At 39.0% G+C, this 21,549-nt stretch overlaps 1 protein-coding gene across 3 annotated transcripts; it reads right to left on the bottom strand.

The window, feature by feature from the left end:
- Positions 1-51: 51 nt before the first annotated feature.
- On the bottom strand, positions 52-19,781 carry nyap2b (neuronal tyrosine-phosphorylated phosphoinositide-3-kinase adaptor 2b). 3 transcript variants are annotated; one of them, XM_044133482.1, is made up of 8 exons: positions 18,883-19,781; positions 16,486-16,549; positions 16,155-16,356; positions 12,345-12,676; positions 8,124-9,200; positions 4,635-5,807; positions 4,404-4,507; positions 52-3,060 (listed from the first exon to the last, which is right to left on the bottom strand). In XM_044133482.1, exons 3-8 carry the CDS (start codon positions 16,331-16,333, stop codon positions 2,773-2,775), a joined length of 3,153 nt encoding a protein of 1,050 aa, XP_043989417.1. In that variant the 5' UTR covers positions 16,334-16,356; positions 16,486-16,549; positions 18,883-19,781; the 3' UTR covers positions 52-2,772. The 3 variants fall into 3 exon arrangements, with proteins under 3 accessions (XP_043989417.1, XP_043989416.1, XP_043989418.1); XM_044133481.1 differs by lacking the exon at positions 16,486-16,549; XM_044133483.1 differs by lacking the exon at positions 16,486-16,549 and having other exon boundaries at positions 8,124-9,197; positions 18,883-19,780.
- Between the last annotated feature and the right edge of the window lie 1,768 nt (positions 19,782-21,549).

Here is a 21,549-nt window from a genome sequence, read left to right as displayed (position 1 = left end):
GGTAGTTGCCAAACAAAACAGAACTGTTCTTGTCATCCTTTTTTTTTAATTCTCCAGTGATGTTTAGAAATTCTCTCAGTCCTCAAAAGAGGTCAATGACAGTCTAACAGAAGGTAAAGTTGGGGGAAAAAAACCCAAACAAAACAGAAAAAAAAAGAAACGGGTTCTCTCTCATGCTCTTATTTTTAAATAAATTTCTGAGATGACTGGCAAGAAATATTACACTTTTTCTCAATATTCTACTTTTTTGAGATGTTCTATATTTTGGAAAATTACCTTGTTTAATAAACTAAATAAACATTTGTCTTGATCACTTATTTACGCTTTATTTGGCCTGGCAATGAAGAGCCCAATGTTGCAGTGTCAACAATAAATGTTTCCATAACGGCTTTGAAATTAATATTCATTTATTTCTCTCAACAGAACCCAAGTGACAATCAGAATACAGTACATTTTTTTTCCTTTTTCATTTTTTTATATAACGCAAAACGAGAACACAGTGCAATACAGACAGAGGACTGACAGTGCGGTGCTCTCTCTACCTTTTCACAGTGCATGTTTATACACACAAAAAGATTGTACAGCGTTAATAATACATTTCCACCCTTCACCCGTCAATGTCATGACATAGCAAAGTGAATGTCTTTAAAACAATCATTTTGAAATTGCGACTTGCAAACTTGTGTAGCTTGGCACACACTCACAAACACACAACCCCTGCCCCCCCCCACACACATACACACGCGCGCCCACACTCAAAGCCTTTTTCCTTACACACGTACAGTAACAACACCAGGTATTGTTTTTCTTTAATCCTCACCAGAGAGAGGGCTGCTGCACTTATACAGTCAGGACTGGCTCATTTGTCAAATTAATGGTGCTTTTGGTAATGTTGACATTATATCTAATGTACAAAAGGAATACCAATTGAGATATACAACAGGGACTGAGGTAGAGGGAGGGAAAAACATATAGGTAACCAGCCTGATTCTGTGTATTAGAAAATTATCATTAGTGCTGTTTTTTTTTTCTTTATTTAAAAAAAAAAAGCCTAAATGTTTTAAAGGCCATTGTGCAATGCCTTGTCTTTTTGACTGCAATGTGATAGGTCCTTAAACAATCTGATATTTCTAAAGTGGTTGCCAACAAATTCTAGATTGGGAACATTGTCAGTGACAACCAAATATAGATGACTGCATGTCGAACGCAGCCAGACTCCTGAGGCTTTACTTTACAGCCAATAAATTAAAACATACATGGTACAACTCATCACTCTTAACTTTTACCAAAAAATATATAAGCATAACATTGAAAAATTTCTTCAAGTGCATATGGCTATAATAATCTGCTGTAAAATCAGGAAATTTACTAAAAGCTTAGTTCTTGATTGTACGGGCTAGCTGTTGGTATCAAGTATTTACACTATTATGGTGGTCACATTGTGCACGGCATTACAAGAGTGACATTACTCACCAGCTCCTGCCAAGAACTGTTTTACATATACCCAACCATCTGAGTGCAATCGCACCAATATGCTGCGGCAGTTTTTATATTAATGGTGCCCTAAGCGAGATTATTGTGATGCGGCAACCCAACAAGTTTAAATACGGAACATTAACTGAGATTTTGGGTTTAGAAAAATTGAAGATAGTCTCACACAAAGCAGATAAGCGTGACTCCCTATTCTCATTCTCAAGCAGAGGACTCCTGCTTAACTGCAAAAAAGCAATAGAAAACTCGAGAATGGCACAACTAGTGTTATTCTTGTTTATCTGGTTGTCATGCACCCTCTTTTCAGGACAACTCCCCTTATTGCCCTTATTTAAAACCGGCACTGCAGATTCGACATGTCAACAGACTTTGGTTGGTCATCATATTGAGACTTAACAAAGAAATAATGTACGTTCTAATTTACTACCTATCAAACACTACCTCATAGCTTTTTTCTTTTTTTTTTTTTCTTTTTAAAGATTACTTCATAACACTTCTCTGTCTGTTACAACAAGCCAGCCAACATGACTCAACCACTTCGGAAAGGCTTTGAGTTTGTGAGCACACAGCTTGTAACCGTGATTCACAAAAGTGAAATTGAATCTGTTCTAGGACCTACTGTTGTACATTCTAGAACATAGTCGTAAAGGCTTTGAGAGCCCGCTGGCATCTAAAGCAAGTTAACTTTCACTCTTTGACTTACAGTACAACAGTGAAAATGTGAAGAGTTTAGATAGAATTGAACAGTTCATTCATTTAAGTGCTTTTGCACACATACACAAAGAAAAAGTTGGGCATAAAAAAATTATGCTACTACAGTAAAAGTACTGATAGATTATGTTTTTTTTATGTAAAATAAACTAAACAAAAAATTTACATGGAAACAAATATTAGATTGCGTTGAAATCTAATTTAATAATAATTTTAGATGCCTTTTGTTCCCCCTCATCTTATTTAGAAAATATCTATTCATTATTGGATATCTACTCTACTTATCAATATACAAGAGTTCAGTCACAGGAAATAGAAAAATATCAAATATCACCAGTGATGATAAGAAAATGTGACAACCTGAACAAGCAGAAATATTGCAGTAGTAACCACTGTGGTCCTGACATCAGCAAGTATCTCCCCATCCCCCAAGTGCTCTTTGTGATCACCCTGAAGCATTGTTGCAGGCTGAGCCCTAGTACCATCAAACAGGGAGAAGAAGTGAGTATGTGGGGGTTATGTGGTACAGAGGATAAAGTTTCTTTTTGTTTTTTTTTTGTTTTTTTAATGTCAGATGGCTGTGTCCCAGAATACAGTTGTCTGTGTTGGGTAAGGGGGAGGTCGGATCTTCTTGGTTCCACTGCTCTTTCCGCAGCCAACGAGGACAGATACACTTTCCTGCTTGCACTGACTTCGCTCCAGGTGCCTGTCCTCATTCTTTTCAGGAGGTGGAGGCCTTTCCAGATATCTCTGCAAGTGTGGATGCTGTCTGGAGAGGATCTCCGCACAGAGGGTCCGTTTTCTTTCTATCTGCTCTAGCATAGTGGTGTCTCCACAGATCCATGGCATCTGCAGCATCTGAGTGACAGAACGAATTTAAACTCAGTTTTATTTACATAGTGTCAAAGTGTAGCAAATATTACCTGATGGCACTTTACAAACGGGCGCAACTCATATTCAGTTACACAGAATTGTATAAATCCAATTCTTTTCAAGAAGGACAGTTTGACACAGCCTATGTAGAAAGATAACAAATGGTACTTGGATGAAACCAATGTAATGGGCTTTAACAAGGCTTTTCAAAGTGTGGTCATGGTGCCCCTGGATGGTGCCAGAGCTCTTCAGGGGAATGTGACATGGCAAAATAAACAAATCAACAAAAGTAACGGTGTACATTCAGCTATCTTCAGCAACGCCTTTAACAAAGATATAACCAGACAAAATTGATTCATTGACATTTTAGTACCGAAGGCTATAGGGAATACAAAGTTAGAGTCTGAGCCAAGCAAAATAAAAGAAGAAAGTATAACCATGATTATTTAAAGTTGGGTGTCTCGTGGGCTGGATCTAAAGATGCTTCACTGCCACAATGTTGTCTGCCAAGATCTGAGAGGTTTTTTTTTTGTTTGTTTGTTTGTTTTTACAGCAGGCTAAATGAACTGTCGTGACAGCAGAGAGTAGCTTTTAGCACTTCAAATGACAAAGCAACTGCAGCATCATATTATGTGGTTCTATGCCTAAGAAAAAGCAAGTAAATCCCAAAACACCAGTTTGAATAAAACTTAAAGTTTGGCAAAAGCAAAAATGTTTACAGAAATAACAGCAATAATGTAGCTTGAGGGAGGCAGCTGTCAACCCTCTCGGCAACATTGACGAGCAAGTGCTGTATTTTGTTACCAATTTTGTATTGATTGTTAGGAAGAGGTCATACACTTGGTTACCAGTTGTGCTGTTTTGAAGGAAGTATTTGTTTTTGTTCCATACTTTTAAAGTCTTGGCATGATTAGTCCCTTTTGCAAACAAAATCTGTGACTTTGGCGATGACTGCTGCTATTTAGGCGTGCTTGTAAACTGTTTTGAAAATGTGGAGTCTGAGTTGACAACTGCATCAAAGCAATTTTGAAAAATTGGAAAACACTCTGGACAGTTTTTTTTAATGCTTGCTCTCCTCTATATGGCAATGTTTCTTTTGGCAGTGGTGTTGCTATCCATTTTGAATGTGGTGGAATCAATTATGTTTTTGAGAGCTTTGATGTTGAACTACCCAGGAGGACTAAAAAAAAGATATAAAAATAAATGATGATGATGGAGTGAAAAATAAAAACAAGTATCTGCACTGGTCAAACAAGGATTCAACTGTAAGCAGAGAGACTGTTTTCCAAAGTTAAAGAATAATAAAGAAAAGTAATACAAGTGCATACCTGACTTTGATGTGTCTCTGCAGCTCTCCTTTGTGGCGTTCCAAGTGGGGAAGGGTTATTGGGCATTGAAGGGGAGCGACTATACTTGGATGGAGTTTTCAAATCTAAAAAAGAAAAAAAAAACATGCAAAGCTGTATGTCATGGAACATTTTCAGAGCATTTTCCATCAACAAATATTATGTAACCAGAGCACAATTGTAATTTTTTGGAATTGAGGTGTAAACTCTCACCATTTCCAGTTCCTGCAGACAAAGGAGGGCTACTGGATGATTTCCCATGGTGAGTGGGTGTAGTGGTGGATGAATGTTGCCCTGAAATTGTGCTGCCATTTCTCTCTTGTGCTTTTGACTGATCCATATTGTGATTAGCTCTGTTGTCACGCCTCGGCGTACCATCTGACCTGTGTCCACGCTCTTTATCACACCTGTACTCCGTTGTCGGAGGACTCTTGCTGCATTTGAAATCATGAATATGCTGCTCTGAGCCATTAAGACTTCTGTCTTTGCTGTCCCTTCTCACCTCAAGCCCTGTCCTACTCAGGTCTTTACTTTCCTGCCTTGGTAAAAGAGGGGGAGGAAGATCCCCTCCGTTGTGGCAATTTCGATCTCTGCCTTCATACTTAAAATCAACCTTGTTGCTCCGTGATGTTTCTTGTCTCAGCAAGATTTCAGGTGGCTGGTCTATTCGTCCTTCATATTTATGTTCAGTGCTACTTCTTTCTCTGTCTACACTCTCTTGATGAAGTAACAAATCAGAACGATTGTCTTTGCAATCATGCCTAAATTCTGGTCCATTTCTAGTTCTATCTTTACTTTCTTGACGAGGCAAAAGCTCACCTACTCGGTCTCTGCTATCTTGCTTTGAGTCCAAACCATTTCTTGCCCTTTCCTTGCAGTCTTGTTTTGATAAGGGCTCGTGTTGCTGATCTATTAGTTTGTCTCTGTCTTTGCTTTCCAGTCTTTGTGAAGACTCTATTGCATGTCCTCCACCTCGATCTTTGCCGTCTTTCCTTGGAATTAGTTCACCGTTGCTAAAACATCTTTCTTTGGAGTCTTTTCTAATTAAAGGTATGGGGTCTGAGGAGCTGCAGCTTTTGTCTTTGGAGTCCCGTCTCCCAGAGATGGGCTCTAGACCACTGGAGGCTTGATCCTTGCTGTCCCTGCGGACAAGGGGCACATCTGTACTGCTGGAGGTGCGGTCTCGACTGTTGCGTCTGTGGGTTGGAGGTTCTGTATTGCTGCCGCCCCTATCTTTGTCCTTGTCTTTGTCTTTGTCTTTGTCTCTTTCTCTTCGATGAGAAGACTCCTTGCTGTGGCGCTCTTTGGACTCTCGTTTGGAATCCTTGCTGTGGCGTTCCTTACCTTCACGCTTGGAATCACTGTGAGACTTGACCTTAGACTCAGCTGAAGAAGAGCGTAAAAAAAAAATAAAGAAAAAAAAAAGTTATTATTTTTTATATTTAAAAATATTTATAAATATTCATGTTATGATTAGAATTCTTACTTTTCAACCTCTATTAACATACTGTCAGTTAACAGTTGAGAAAATACATTTGTCTTGCAATACCCACTAATTACCACTAGGGGGCACCCATTACTTGCTTCAGTGTTCACAATTTCTGAGAGCAGATACAACATTCATCTTAGCTATGCTTTTCTAATAAACTACACATTGATTCCATTAACCACGAAAATAAAGTAAGATTTGTATATGTATCCTGTTATACTATCATTAGTTACACAAGCCATTTTAAAAGGTATTGATGCATGTATGAGTGTTTGCTTGTGGGGGCGTATAATATAAAAAAAGGGAAGGTAGTGATTAACCAATTGGTAAATGGGTCAGGATATTGTCTCTACTGCTAGAGAATGCAAATGTAAAATAAAGGCCAGATCTTTGAGAACCACTGTGTCCAGAAAATAATCAAAGAGAGAAACAAAAATAAAAACAACACTGCTTCCTATTCCTATTTATTAAAAAAACAACAACAAAAGGACTTCTATGCACCTGATAGAAACACATGATTTTTTTTTTTTAACAATCTCTTGAAATAACTGAGTAATTGTCACAATTAAAAAACATAACAAAATCCTAAATAAAGCAAATGTGCATTATATTTCTGGTAAGAAAACCATAAGTCAAGCCAGTTATATTGCAATTAAAAGTATAAGTAACCCAATGTACTTTGTTTCTACTCTCTCCACTGCATATCTGCACCACCAGCCCGATTGGCTTAACCATGAGAAAGGTGTGTGCTGATTGGACAAAATACATTTGAGTTGTGAGACATCACCACCCCTGTCAGCTGCTCAACACTCGTTTGTACACCACCATGCCCTGAGCTGTGATTGGCTGCATTACCCACGGGAAGGAAATCTGCAAATAAGAAACAGGGATTTCTTTCCTCCTTCCCCTGTTGCTATGTTGTAGTTGCTAAGAAAAATGACTGAGGATGGATGTGTAGAATCTGTGCAATTTCACCATAATTTATGATTTGTAGGAAAAGAGAGGTCCTAGTGAAATCATAAACATGTGTAGGTTTAAGACATATAGATTTTTCTTTAATTACTTGATTACTATTATATAGACCACTCAATAGAAGAATGGAACTCTGAAGATTCATCTCACATTTATGTTTATCTGCAGGTAATCTTGTATTTATCAAGTAAAAAAAAAAAAAACAAAACAAACAAAAAAAAAAACTCAGTATAAATCTTAATACGATTTATACATTTCTGAGACTTCCTCTTGTCTAATATGAGGTTCATATATATATATATATATATATATATATATATATATATATATATATGTATATATATATATATATATATATATATATAAATATATATATATATATATATATATATATATATATATATAGGCACATGTAAATCTTAAAATAGTCATTTTCAACATGATAGATTTCATTAGTTGTGCATTATGTTCAAGAACAACACAGTGGGTTACTGGTAATAAACCATTAGCAGTCTCAACCATGAGAAAGGTATGTGTAAACCATTATTAGCAAACTGATAATACTGCTGACTAACAGAAACTATAAGTTAACTCAGTTTTAATATCTGTTATAAAGTGAAAAATATCTACTTGTCTTTGAGCAGACTCTGCTTTCCTCTGCATATTAACTGATTTTGGCAGCACCTTGAGTGAATGTGGCATGAATATCGGTATTTAAATCTGATGTTTACATATTTAAAAGTAATCCTGCCTGATGGCCTAATGCCATGAGTTAGTTTGAGAGACCCGCTGTCCGCTTTAGTCTCTAATCTCCTCAGATTAAATTATACGATCTGTATCTGACTTGGCTTTGTGGACCTAGATTAAACAAAGGGAAATTTTGCAGATTTTGCCACCATGCTGTAAAAAGAGATGCGCACTTTACACAGGATCTTAAATTGGTCTTGTTTAAATTTTAGCCCAAAAACAACATTAATGTAAGGACAGAGGAGAGTAGTATGTGCTGCTTTATAAAGCAGAGAATATCAATATTCCCTGATTTTGTCTTGCAGTGTAGTTTATTCAACTGACTAATCAGTTTATGCCTACTGAAGATGTCCCTGGACTTTCAGCTGTAAGTTAAAGGCCTTTCTTTTCCACACATATAAGCTATCTAAATTTAGAATACTGTTTTTTTTCTATTCCTGGTTTTACAACAACATTAATCTATAATGTAAAAGCATATCCAAGACATAGCTTACTCTCTCCAGGTTCTTTAGATTTTCTTCCACTGGCATTTTTCTTCAGCATGTTCCTGCCTGTGGTGAACAGGTTTGTTAGTTCATCAAGTGGACTGGTGGGTGTCCGTGAACGACTTGTTGACACATTCTGCATAGAGCCGTGGAGTCGTCCAACACCTTCTTGAGGTGGTGAACCTTTGCCATGAGGGGTTGCAGATGCACTCCGAGGGAGACCCCCGGGAAAAGCCATTGGAGCATCAAATGGTGGTGTACGCATTAGGCTCAGAGGGGTGAGACAGCGGCCCATGCTGACCGGTGATGGGCAGGCAGAATGGCTACGCTGATAGGATGATGATGAGGAGGATTTGTAAAGCGTACAGGGGAGTGGGGGTGCGGAGGAGCGGCCAGAAACTGTAAGTGTCGGGGTAGCAGTGAGTTCCCTGCGGATGTGAACAGAAGAAGGAGGCTCATTTGAAGAGGTCGGGGATTTGCTATAGGGCTGGTTCTCCAGCATTGGTAATTTGGCTACATCTAAAGGTGTGAGGGGAGACTCATCTGAGTTTGGCGAGCACTGGGCTGGTGCTGGTGGAAACACCAGCAGCGGTGGTCGGTGAGTGAGTAAATTAGGAAAGGGTGCAGGAATGTCACAGAGGGGGATGTTTCGAGGGGTGGAGCAGCGACTGAGAGGCTCAGGGTCATAGGGTGCTGGGGTGGGGCAGGCAGAACGACATCCAACAGGATCAGTGCGGTACTCCATATCATCCAGGGCTGGATACTTCATTTCCTCGTACACAGACTCTCCTGGCTCTTCATCCTCAATCTTCAATGGTTCTCGTGGCCCTATGTCAATCCCCCCCATTTCTATGTAGACAGGCTCATCCTCACACTCATCTGTGGGACTCTCGTCACTCTGCGGAGGTGAGGGGTTACGTTCGCATGGGGATGTGGTGTGGTGGAGGTGCTTGGATGGGCACACACCACTGCTTCCATGACTCCTAATGTAGGACTCGTCAAAGGAAACACTAAGTTGTGTGTTGGGGTTCCTCTTGGGTTTTGGAGGTGGCACCCTTCTGCAGTCCTCATTGCATCCTTGTACTGCTAAAACACAAAGGAGAGAAAATTTATCAAATAAACAAAATCAGAATTTTCTTTTTTTTCTATTTCATTAATTTGTCTTCAGTTAATGAAGACAATTTCAGAAGGGATTGAACAGTGATCAGTTCACTCTATTATGTTTTATTTAATTAAAAAACATATTATATGACCGTCTGGTCAAATATCATAATTCATAAAGCTGTTTGGTCACAGTACAGCATTTATACTGAATGTAAATTACTCAAAGTAAACTCTACATTCAAATTTAAAGGCAATAATGGATTCCAGAGTAAGTAGGTGTTTTTACTGTTTATTTGTGAAAACTATTAAAAAGCAGACATTTCACAATTACTATTACACAACTACATTGGTATATTGTGTGGATACATCAGAAAGTATTGAAAGCTTTAAAGGCACAACCACTTTTACAAGAATCTGTATACCTTGGGGTAAAGTGTTTTAAACAGAATAAGCCTAAACCTTTATATCAATACGACATATTTTGTGTAAGAAATATGCAAGACAGGTTAATGAGACAAAAAGGAACAGGAAGTAGATTATCAATATGTTAAAAAAAATCTTTACAGTTGCAAGTAAAAAAGCATTGGCAAATTGTAGTATGTTAAAGTCAACTTTTTGTATGAAAAAACATTGAATAAAAAAACACTAGCGTTGATAGGAAACCTTTCTGAATTTTTATGGGTCAGCTGTGGGTCACTGTGTATCGCTGTGAACAATAACTTGCATGTGAGTTGTGGGACCAGTTGATGCATATACATGTTTCTAGGTCAGATATATAGCAGAGAAGCAATATGAGAATATTGTATTTGGGTCACACACGCTGTGGAGCGTCTTTTTGATAGTGGTGACGTGGTATTGCAGTGTGAATCTCTTCAGATGTGGTGCAGAGTGGCTTTGGTACAGTGCTCGTATTTCCTAGATACTACTGTATAAAAGCAGCGCAGCGCTAAAGCCTCATTCACTTCTCTGTGTCACAGTTTATTTCTAGGTCAGTCGATGAAATGTTTGGATAGAAGTGGCCTTCCCTAGGATGGGAAGTGAGAGAAGAAATTAATCATAGCTGAAATTTCCAAACTGCAGATTTTAGACCTTTAATAATTCAGATACCAGATGCCCCCGGACATGCATATTTCCCATAACTGTATGACTCACCACCAATGACTGCAGTACATGCAAACCAGTGGATGCACACTGCACATCCCTACATATTAGTTGGTGGAAAACCTCATAACAATTTATGCCACATGTGCTAGCTTTTCTGTAAAAGTATTTCTAGCTGAAGTTTAACAGTGTACTTACTTTTTATTCCTGTTACATGTTCATTTTTCAGTTTTACTGTTGTAACAAATTATATCAGGTCATGTAAGCATAAATTGTTGTTCTGCAGTCATTTGCAACTCATTTTGTATGCTGATATCACCACTGACAAAACAATTGAAGAAGATGCTGCAACTGGACCAATATAGTAGCCATGTTATTGAGAATGTCTCATATTTCTTTGTGTGATATTTGCCAGAATATGAATGTGTGCATGCAATACTGATTAAATATTTTTCTTTCTGTCTCAACAAAATGCATTACTACGCAACAAGGTTTTCTTGTTAAATGCTGAGCTTTGTATCAGCGGTGATGCCGAAATCAGCCATTCAAATATCTTTTATTGCCTGTTTTTTTCTTTTCCTCTGCCTCTTACTTCCCCTTCTCCCCCTGCCCCTGTAATGGATGTGTTTACCCGCAGCACCTCCCCCTCCTTCTTCTCCAGGGAAAAACAAATCTAGGTCAGTTGCTCATCCTGAATGAATTTTACTCTGACAAGCTCCTCCCTTTTCCACAAAAAGCACCAGCAATGGAGCACGCAAGCCTCCCCTTAGCCAGGGACACCCCTACACTCTATCGCTGATTGGCTGACAAAGCTCAGACCTCAACATCTCTGGAGTGCTATTGGCCCACGCTCCATAGCATGGCTGTTATTGGCTGGGCTGCAGGGGGTCTTGTTTCTGTGGGATGGTTGCCGTGGTGCCCAGGAAGATCTGTGTGTGCACACAGAGATCCCCACCAATCTGAGCCTGGCTCGATGACTCCCTAAACATCACGTTGGCAGTAAAGGACACCAATGAAAAAGAAGCCAAAGGTTTTCTCGCTATAACATGCTCCACTCTATATATTAGATTGCTAGGATTCCAGAGATTTTATTCTGTGCATTTTGACATTTTTTGCATTGCATACAATGGTGTTTGTGATAGCAACAGTTTTAAGGAGGTGATGCATGCAAATAATTCTATACATATTACTTTATTATTTGTCAGTAATAAGATTTTTGTTTTGTTTACTGAAAATTGCACTTAGTAGTCCAATGTGTATGGGCACTTGTTAAAACTGGAAACAAGACAAAATATTTGTTATATCAGAGTATGAGTTTTATCTTTACTTGCTCTGATTTATTGGGACATTAGATAAGCACATTGTGTTTGTCCTGAAATACACAAAAACAGTGGATTGTGACTGTCACTCTACTTAAGATGTTGCTACAATTCTAACTTCACAGATTAAAGCGTTCACTCCAGATGTAGTTTGTGTATTGGTGGTTTGAACCTCCTAGTTTAATTGCTCAATCATTCAACATTTGACAAAGCAAACTGTGCAGAGGCACATCTAGTAAGTTTTCTAAGAGATGTCTCAAAATTGTAGGGTGGCGAAACTCAAGCAAAAAACAGCCAGAAAATTTATATTATGCTGTCATGATATAAAAGGAATTGGTTTACGGGAGAGGGGTTAGAATAATTGACAGACATTTAAATGTGGGTGGAACCTTTGCCGCTTTACCATCATGGTATTACTTAACTACAGGTGTGTGTAACAGAACAAGAAGAGATAAAATGCCACTTTATAGATAATAAGTGGGGGTAAAAATTGAAGAAGGAATTAACTAATTGGGACCAAAGAACAAAATACAAACTATATATATATATCAAGACATGTCTATGGTGTCATTATTCATAAGTAATCAAAGGAAGTAAATTAATATAAAAAAATTCGTATCCTGTCAACAACTAGATGTCATGTGCTTCTAGGAGGACAGCTAAAGATATCTGCAGCAATGTGATGCAAAGTGCCACAAACACTCACCATCACATCTCTCCCCACGGCAGGTGGACATGGCACTGTGGTCCACTGCTTCAGACGACATGCTCAGCTTGGTAGCCGGATCTCTCCTAGGCTTAGGTGGTGGCTGCTTCCTAGAGGTGGGACTCCCCACTTCCTCATCTCCTCCTCCTCCTCCTCCTCCTCCTCCTGTGTTACCGCCACCAACAGAGTGGAGGGACTGGGAGCGGACAGAAAAGCCCTGCCCGCAAGCTATAGTGTGCAGGTGGGGCAAGGGCATTCGCTCCTGGGGCTCAGGCATGGTTATTGAGCCCATACGCAGGTGCTTGCCTTCTGTTGTTATATCCTCACCAGTCCTGAAAGCACCAAAAGGGGGAGGAGGGAGGAAAAAAAAAATGTAAAGATGGAGAATTAAGCATGTAAGTTCTAATAAAATATAAGAAAAAATAACACAAACTCAGAAACATTTTTGTTTATATGTTTGTGTGTGTTTGATAAGGGCATCTAGTCAGCATCAACAAATGCGAGTTTCACTAACAGCCTAAAAGTCACCAGAGTTAAGCCACAGTATTGATTTGAGCTTAACCCTGGATATGACTGACACTGGTCACACAAACACGATGGCAGCCTCCCCCCTCCCCCTGCCTGTAAACAATCAATGCCTATAAATGGATGATTGGCCTGAATGGAGCCTTAATGATGGGCAAAAGGGGAACACTAATTGGATAAAGTGTGTGTGTGTGTGTGTGTGTTATGCATTCAAACTAGAATTGTTTTCATATTTCATATATTAGAAGCTAACCAAGGAGACATAAACTGACATTAAATATGTACATGTTTACAAATGTGACACATATCAGAATCCATATGTCTTTAAAGCATGAATGTGCATGCTCCTTTACTGACAGTGACTCCCTCTTGGCCAGCTGCTGAACAGAAGGTGCTCCATAGATTTGGTTCATTGCTCAGACTCTGCTTTGCCTAGCAACAGGGTACATATACACATCAGACACAAAACCAGCTGTCCCCGCACAACAATAACAAAGTACATGTGCACAAGGCAATACTTGCACATGGCTGCATCATTATCAAGGCAGTTTTGCTTAAAAACTAGGCAGGTGGTCCAAGAAAAAAATGCCAGCAGCAAACTTTAGCATGTCACTGTGATAAGCCCGGCAAATAAGGAAATCAAAAAACCCAAAATCTTAACACAAAAACATATTTCTTATTCTTGTTTGTTTTTCTATGTCCTTATTATAGTCATGATTAAGGTTTTGGGATAAAATTTTATTTGGAAATGAAGCAGAAAGATTACACCTATTAGATGTGCCCACACTTGTCATTGAAAAAAATAGTTTCTCCTTCCCATATGTTTTGGGTGTGCATCTCATTGCAGCTTCAGTATGCATGGGTCGCATGTGTGTAGGTGGCTTGGTGTGACTGAAGTACTGGTGGCTGAGTTATTTTTAGGATATTTGCCCAGTGATTGGCTAGAGGACAGACCACAGGTGCAGTTTGACCAAATGAAGTTGACTTGTTGTTGGGCAACTCTGCTTTTCTCTGTGACAATGTTAAAAAAAAAATAATTATCTCTGTTTAAGGAACAAGGGAACTACTGAGTAAAGAAACAGAATGAGTGCCTGTAAGAGGATGCACACATGCTCCAAAGGGTTTAGAAGAGGGACAGGAGATGTTTAAAATTTGCATTCCCATGTAAATGTAGAGAAATTTGAATACGTTCGATCTGCTATGAGTTTGTGGTTTGGAGGGACAAATGGTAATAAAGGATTTTTCATAAATATTTCTGTGAGGCTATGGGAATGACTTTTGTCTTCAAGAAAACAACAGAAGAGACCCTTAGTGAGGAAACTGTCAGCAGGAAGGCCCGCCTTGCTCAAATTCAGCAAGCTGATTCAATTGGACTATAGCTCCTCCAGCTGTCACCAGGCAGAACACATCCCCTGTAACTGAACTCACACTTAATCATTCTCTAACAAGTTTTTATTCACCACGCTCTTAAACAGACTTAGTCTAACATGATTTACAAGCCATTTGCTCTTTTTCCCCCCCTCTTCCCAACCCCTCGCTCTTCTCTTTTAACCTGTTGTTCAAGGCCATGCATGCACAAGCATGCATGTGCTTATTCACTCACAGAAACAAGTATGCACTATGAATTCTAAAACTCTCTCTCAGTTACTGTAAGAAATAGGTCATCTCATTGACCTACTTGTAGGACTCAAAAAAAAAAATCTCAAAATATGATGCTCCTCCTCAAGTGGAAATGTATCAGTGTTCTTCCTCTGGCAAAATCTAAAAGAAAGCAAATGTCACTTTCCTCAGGCATCCCCTGTATCTAATTCCTGAAGTTGCTCCACAGGATTACATCAGACTACTGATAGAGATGGGGGAAAATGTTTTGATATATATAAGGATTTCTTGTGGGATTTCCAACTTTAACGACCTCCAAAATTGCTTGAAGCATTAGCATTAACAACCCTAAATCAGCTTTGATTACGAAATTAATAAAATGGAGCCACTCTGGAATGAGATGTCCACAAAGAGTCACACAAAGGACAACAGACAACAAAAGAGGAAGAGCTCTTTAGAATTATACGACCTTTGACAGGAATGTGACAGAGCTAAAGTTGCCTCTCTGGTTAAGAAGAACATCTGCTCACTTAACATTCAACCATCCAGGATTGTGCAAAAGTAATGATTGGATGACAAGATAAAACTTTGAACAGTGGCTCAAATACTTTGCTTTTCACAGACTGATTAAAAACATTTATTCCAACACTGGGTAGCATTTTTTTCATAACTCCTGCCACAAACTGACGCAGTTTATCTTAGGAAATGATCCGATTACCAGTAGGAGAGAAGTGAAAAGCTTTTTTGTGGGTAGATAATGTATTTTATCCCTTCACTGCTTTTTAAGATCAAGCACAATTTAACAATATGAAAGCAGCTAAACCAACTAGGAGTTGATTCACATGTTGGAAATGTTATTAGTTTATCATAAGTCATTTATCTTCACAATTCGGAAATGTGTATTTGCTCTGTCATTGTTTTTGCTACACATACACATTTTATTTATTCACACACAACATTATGTTATATATATATATATATATATATATATATATATATATATATATATATATATATATATATATATATATATATATAACTTTTTGGCCATATCTAGGGATGGTGTTGGTGTTCCTGTTGAAAACCTTTGTAACCAACGTGTGAAAACGGCATTTAAATGTAATAAAATGCCTTGTCCCTGATAGACAACATTATTCCCACATATTATATAATTGAGTATACTTAAACATAACACATTTTATGCATATACAGAAGTATATGCATATACAGAAGTATAAAAATAGTTCCCCTACATCTTTCTCGTTTGTATCCTCAGTCTAAAGCTTTTTCTCTCACAGATGATTCTCCTCATTCTTGCTGTTTTTTTTTTTTTTTTTTTTTTTTAAATAGAGCATCAGTGACCTCTTTGCAAGGACGAGTCCTAAATAAGTCTAAATGAGAAATTAATTATCCTCCATAGGTTCATGGGGTGCATCAGTCCACACTTGTTAACAAAAAATAAAACAACCTGCCACCCTCACAGGCACCCTCTTTCTACTTGTCCCAATTCTCTCTAACCTAAAGTGAACTCTATCACATCTGTGATGTTACAGAGTTGTAGCAGGTGTGACATATCTAATCAATGATGAAGGTGAAACCAAATGTTTGTGTGTCCTCTGACATCTTTGCTTATACAGTTATGCTCATGAATCTTGTTTGTTGTTTTGTGGCTGGTTGCCTTCCTACCTCCTTATGGCTTCCTCCTGTTTTCTTTTCTTCTCGTTTTTTTCCTGCAGGAATGTCCTGTTTCTTTCATTCCTGGTGTGGTCCAAGTTCTGAGCCAACAGGCTGTTGTAGGCTCTCAGCCCATTCTCCTCAACATATTGGAAAAAGCTGAGAGTTTCCTCCTCTTTGGAGCTCATCATTCTTCAAGTCTGTGCACTGCATTCTAATTGATAGAAAAAATAACTCTTAGTTGTAATCTCATACATAGTAGGGACACAGAATATTCAGAATAAAGAGTAACATGGATCGCTCCAGCAAGCATTTTATTGTGTCATTAGTTATATTCTCTTACAAAAGTATTTATATCCGATGGAAGCAATTGCCTTCCGAAGTCTCTGTTAATTCTTGAAGAATCCCTGCAGTGAACAGCAGTGACAGGATTAAGTTGTGGGAGTATTTTTCATCCAGTGAGAAGGAAAAGGAGTGCTGGTTAGAGATCATGGAAGATAAATGGAGCCAATGCAGAACGTTCCTGTAAGAAAACCAATTCAAGAGTGCAAAAGACTTTTGGGTCTGAAGTTCAGCTTCTTGCAGAACAAGGTTTTAAGTAGCCATAGCTACAGTGAACTTTTACAGTTACTATTTTTTGCAATTAACTTGTGCAAGGCACAGTTTTTATTTTCTGATTATAAGAAAGCCATTTATTAAAAAAAGGCCAAAAGCCTGATACAAATGTAACACACTGAGTTGATCAGTGTATCTGTTAATATTTCTGAGTAATGAGGTGTGTCTCTTTTCAAATAGAAGCTGTGTGGTGCTGCTGAGTCTTGCATCTCTGTGGTATAATTCATCGTTTGTGGGTGGCATCATGTTTCATTCAACATTCTCACACACCAAAACTAGCACACTTCAGTTAGACATAGCTTCCTGTTGGAGTGATTAACAGCAGGCTCATTTTCTCAGTTGTAACTGCACATTTTTCTGGCTGAAATGAGAGCATGCAAATCTGAAAAAAAAAAAAATAGCTTTAATTTTCCGATGTTTGTAATACGTGTTGGACTCAGATGTTGAGATACGGCATTCCTGGGATAAAAAGGATCAACACAAACAAATTAAAGCAGTCTCATTTGACAAAAGCACAGCTTTCCATATACAAATAATATTGATTTTATTTTTATTTTTTATTTAGTTTTGCTGTCGTTTGCATAGATCCACAAATCTTTCTCTGTTGCCCCCCAACTTTGCAAAAACAATGATGTAGCTAATTACAATTCACTTATAAAACCGTAATTAGCTTTTAGTAAATCTATTCAATCTCAGAAGCACATAAGACTTACACTGCATTTTTTAAATAATAATAATAATAATAATAATAATAATAATAATAATAATAATAATAATAATAATAATAATAATAATAATAATAATAATTCAATGCACTCAACTTGAATTTAGAGAGGCTAGAATCGGATGAGGAGAAGACAGTGCATGCTTTTATGTAGGTCAGTGTTTTCAGATCTGCCGAAGACTTCTGCTTGTTTACGTATGAGAGAAGCACTGAGTGGGAGCGTGCTTGGGGAGGGGGGGGAGGGGCTTTGCGATAACTGCATGTATGTTGTGTGTGCAGGGAGGCTAGGGCAGTGAGGGGGGTCTTGGAGGGCAGCCAGATGGAGACTGAGCAGCTAACAGGGAGGGCAACCATTGTCTGGTCATCCTTAGCATCTCTGCATCTGTGTCTATCTATGCATTGCCACGCAAGGTAGGGGTTAGGGGTTTATCTGTAGGTTCCACACCACTTCTGGCATCCTCAACACTCCTCAGCCCATCTTTTTAAAGACATGTGGCGTGATTACTGTTAGAGGTAGGAGAGTTCATACTAGGGCACTGAAGCATGGTGACAAACAATTTTGATATATTTTGATTCTAAGATTTAGTCACTAGTCCACATACAGACATGTGTGTATAGGTCTTTGGTATGGGAAAATAGAAGTGAGCTTTTTTCATTTAAGGAAGAAATGAGGTACACCAGCATAAGTGCAGAGATGAGAAAGCACCGTTCAAACAGTGTTTGAGCTGAATTAAGCCTACCGGCTTAATCCTGTAAGCCTGCAAAAGAAGCCCACACTGGAATCGGCTTGTTTATCACAGTGTTTTACTGGCCTTTTACAAAGGCTTGCCCTCCAAAAACTTACTGTTATAAAATTATGGTATCATTCTATCACTTCAGTAAAATCTAGATATTCTCAAACCAGTGTTTTTGTTTGTTTTTAGACATTTGAATCCCTTTGGTCTCATTTAAATCTCCTCTTGCTTTCAATTCCTCCTCTTCCCATTTTTGCCCTAAATGACAGGTGAAACAGAGGTGCACTTTGCTTTTAAAGTAAATGATGGTGGCACATCGTTTCTGTTTCCAGGCAACCATGTCACCGGAGAGGGCCACCGTGGATATTCTAAAGACACAATGTCAAAAAAATTTCAGGGCCAGCAGTATGGTGGCCTCATGCATGGGTGCTTGTGCAGAAATACATAGAGACAAACATTGCAGTTAACCTCAGCTAACCTTTAGCTGCTCTACTTTTCAAAATGCCAACAACTGACAAGTCTTTCACATGTATCAAGCTAATTTCTAAGTAGAAATTCCTGCCAAATTAAAGAGTATATGTATGAATAAGTAGGTTGGATACTAATCTACCTAATGTCCTGTGTGATATTTTTTGTTATTAAAAAAAGCATTATGATGTATACTTACAACAGGGCTTTGTCTTTACTGTGGTGTAAATCAAAGTGTCTTCTGTCTTTCCCTGAGTCCACGGTGCAACAATGAACTCTGACCTATGCAGAACGATCCATGCACTCTTCCACTTAAATCCACATAAACCTCCGTCCATCGTTTTTTTTTTTTTTCCAACAGATTGTGTTCCACTAAAAGGAGTCCCAGTGACCCAGGATGAAGATGGAACTAGAAGGGAGCTGGGCCATCAGGTGCCCTGCCCAGTGCTCCCTTATCCTGGGCCAAATATAGTACACCTCCAATCCAGATGCTGCCACACTCCGAGCCAGCTGTGAGAGCTTCACTTCTATGCACATGTGCGTGCGCTAAACAAGCAGCACACAACTGCCACTGCATGCACTGCAAAAATGCACATCACATCTTCTCACATTAAAGTCCTCTCACAGCTGCATAGCCAAGTTGGCTTTAAAGTCCAGTTCAGATTCTTCTTTCTTGGAGTTTCTTTGTACGTTCTATTAGATCAAAGTCTCACAACAATAATAAAAAAAGGAATCCACATCCGTGGTGCCCTCTTGGATGAGGTAGACCAAGGGTTCTTGCATTCCCTGCCGATTTCCTCTGTCCTGTTCAACACAGTACCTCGGTGCTTAAGCAGATGACACTGGGCTTCCCAGCTATACACGAAAACAAGAAGAACACGCCCACTGCCTACTGTAGCCACCTTACACTAATACGTCAGCCTCTCTCTCTTGCTCGGTGTCCATCTCTTTCTTCCACAGCTCTTTTTCTTGCTGAGTCCCTTTGAACTAATATTTCTGTCACACTAATACACAAGGTTCTCTCTGTAAGCATTTGTGTTGTGTTTTTGTTTCTTGTGTCTCGCTTTGCCTTTCCCTTTGCACCTGAGGGGAAGCTTGAGCCTGAATGTGTTGTTCTGTTGTCAGCACCACGGAGAGCTCTCGCTGTCAGGGGGTGAAGAAGGCGGGGAGTTAACAGGGTGGGCACAGTGGGACAAATGCAAAGATAGGAGAATAGGAGGGGTAGGTGGGAGGAGTCAAAGGGTTGCCAGGGTGTGACCTCATTAGATACAACCTCCTCTTCCCCTGGCAACCACTGCGATTACCTCCCTGATGCCTCCTCCTCCTGCTCCTCTCTTGCAGCTCGTAAACAAGACCATGACACGAAAACACTTGCTGTGAATGCACCATGTTGCTCTCTCGTGCCGTCTTGGGTTGTGGTTAAAACAATGAGGAATAAGGAAAATACTCAGAGCAAAACAACAGCACTCAGCAATTTCCTCCATGCACAAATGAAAAGGCTGGTGCAAGATTACTAATTAAATTCACAAGCATATAAAGCAAACAGACAACTTCCAAATGTGTTCCCTGGGGCTACTTAGGTAAAAGATAAAATAAACCATAGATTTGAAGCTGAGTTACTCTTTTTGTCAGTGGAATATCACTGCACAACTGTTTGTGGGACAGGTAGGGGTTTCAACATAGCTGTTGGTTGTCTATGTGCTGGGAGAGAGGGGTATGTGATGCAAAAGCTGGTGAAAAAGCTGGAGAGGAAGGGAGGCGGTAAGGGGATTCTTTGAAAATGGGTGGGTGGTTGGAGGGGACTGGGTTTGTCTGAATGGATTAACAACACCGACACAAAAGGATTAGGAAGCAAAGATCTGTTGTTTTTATCAACCCTTCCCTCCATTTCTCTTGACTAATATCATTCACCCCTCACCCTCCCACACCCCATCACCACCACCACTACCACCACCACTCCACCCTTTGAACAATGCCTGGGTATCCCTTCAACATTGGTTAGAGCCAGAAAGCTGGTTCAGCAAGTTTCTGAAGACATCGAAACCAATTAAAAACATCCGGTCGTCAATTCTTGGAATAATGGTAGTTAGCATCAATTGAAAAACAAAGACTCAAACGGCGTTAAAGTTCCCAAGGTGATCTAGAGCTACAAGAACATAGAACTATGATCCACAAAGTGTGTTTAAGTGTGCATATTAATAATTAGAGAGGTAAGGCAAGGTGGAATATAATCTTATATCTGCACCCATTTTGACTCATATCAGTAAACCAGGTGCAAAACAAGCAGCTGAAGTGATCTCATTGAGATTAAAATGCACTTTCACAAAGTAGTCAACTCCTCTGTTTGCCTATTGTGAAGGATATGGTTGACTGATCTTTCACAAAAGAAGTTAGTCCGACCATACTGGCTCATCACACACACGCATCCACATGTTAATTTATAAAAAGGCAAGTGTGGCCTCAATGTACCCCATCACTAAGGGAGCATTTAGAGCCCATGGGAGTTTGATGAAAACAGACAGTAAAAGAAAACATCACAGACAAAGGGGGTTAAGTAAATATTTCCACCAATGTGCACACGAGTAGTTTGTGTTGTGAACAGTAGAGTACACTCCCTCTGGGACAGAACGAGAGGTGAAAGAGAATGCAATTCCTGAAACTTTTTAGTTCATGAGCCTTACAGGAACACATTTGCATTTAATGAAAAAGAAATCAAAACACTAATTTGACTGTATTCAAATGCTTTGGGAGCATGCTACAATCAGAGCGGTTTCAATTTTAGTTTTGCACTGTGTCAGTTCATCAAGGCTGATTAAACCTTCTGTATGTTTTGTGTCATTATATGAACCATTACATGACTAGATGT

This window comes from Gambusia affinis, linkage group LG12 (assembly GCF_019740435.1).
Source record: "Gambusia affinis linkage group LG12, SWU_Gaff_1.0, whole genome shotgun sequence".
NCBI lineage: Eukaryota > Metazoa > Chordata > Actinopteri > Cyprinodontiformes > Poeciliidae > Gambusia > Gambusia affinis.
This window is presented reverse-complemented; position numbering and strand designations above follow the sequence as displayed.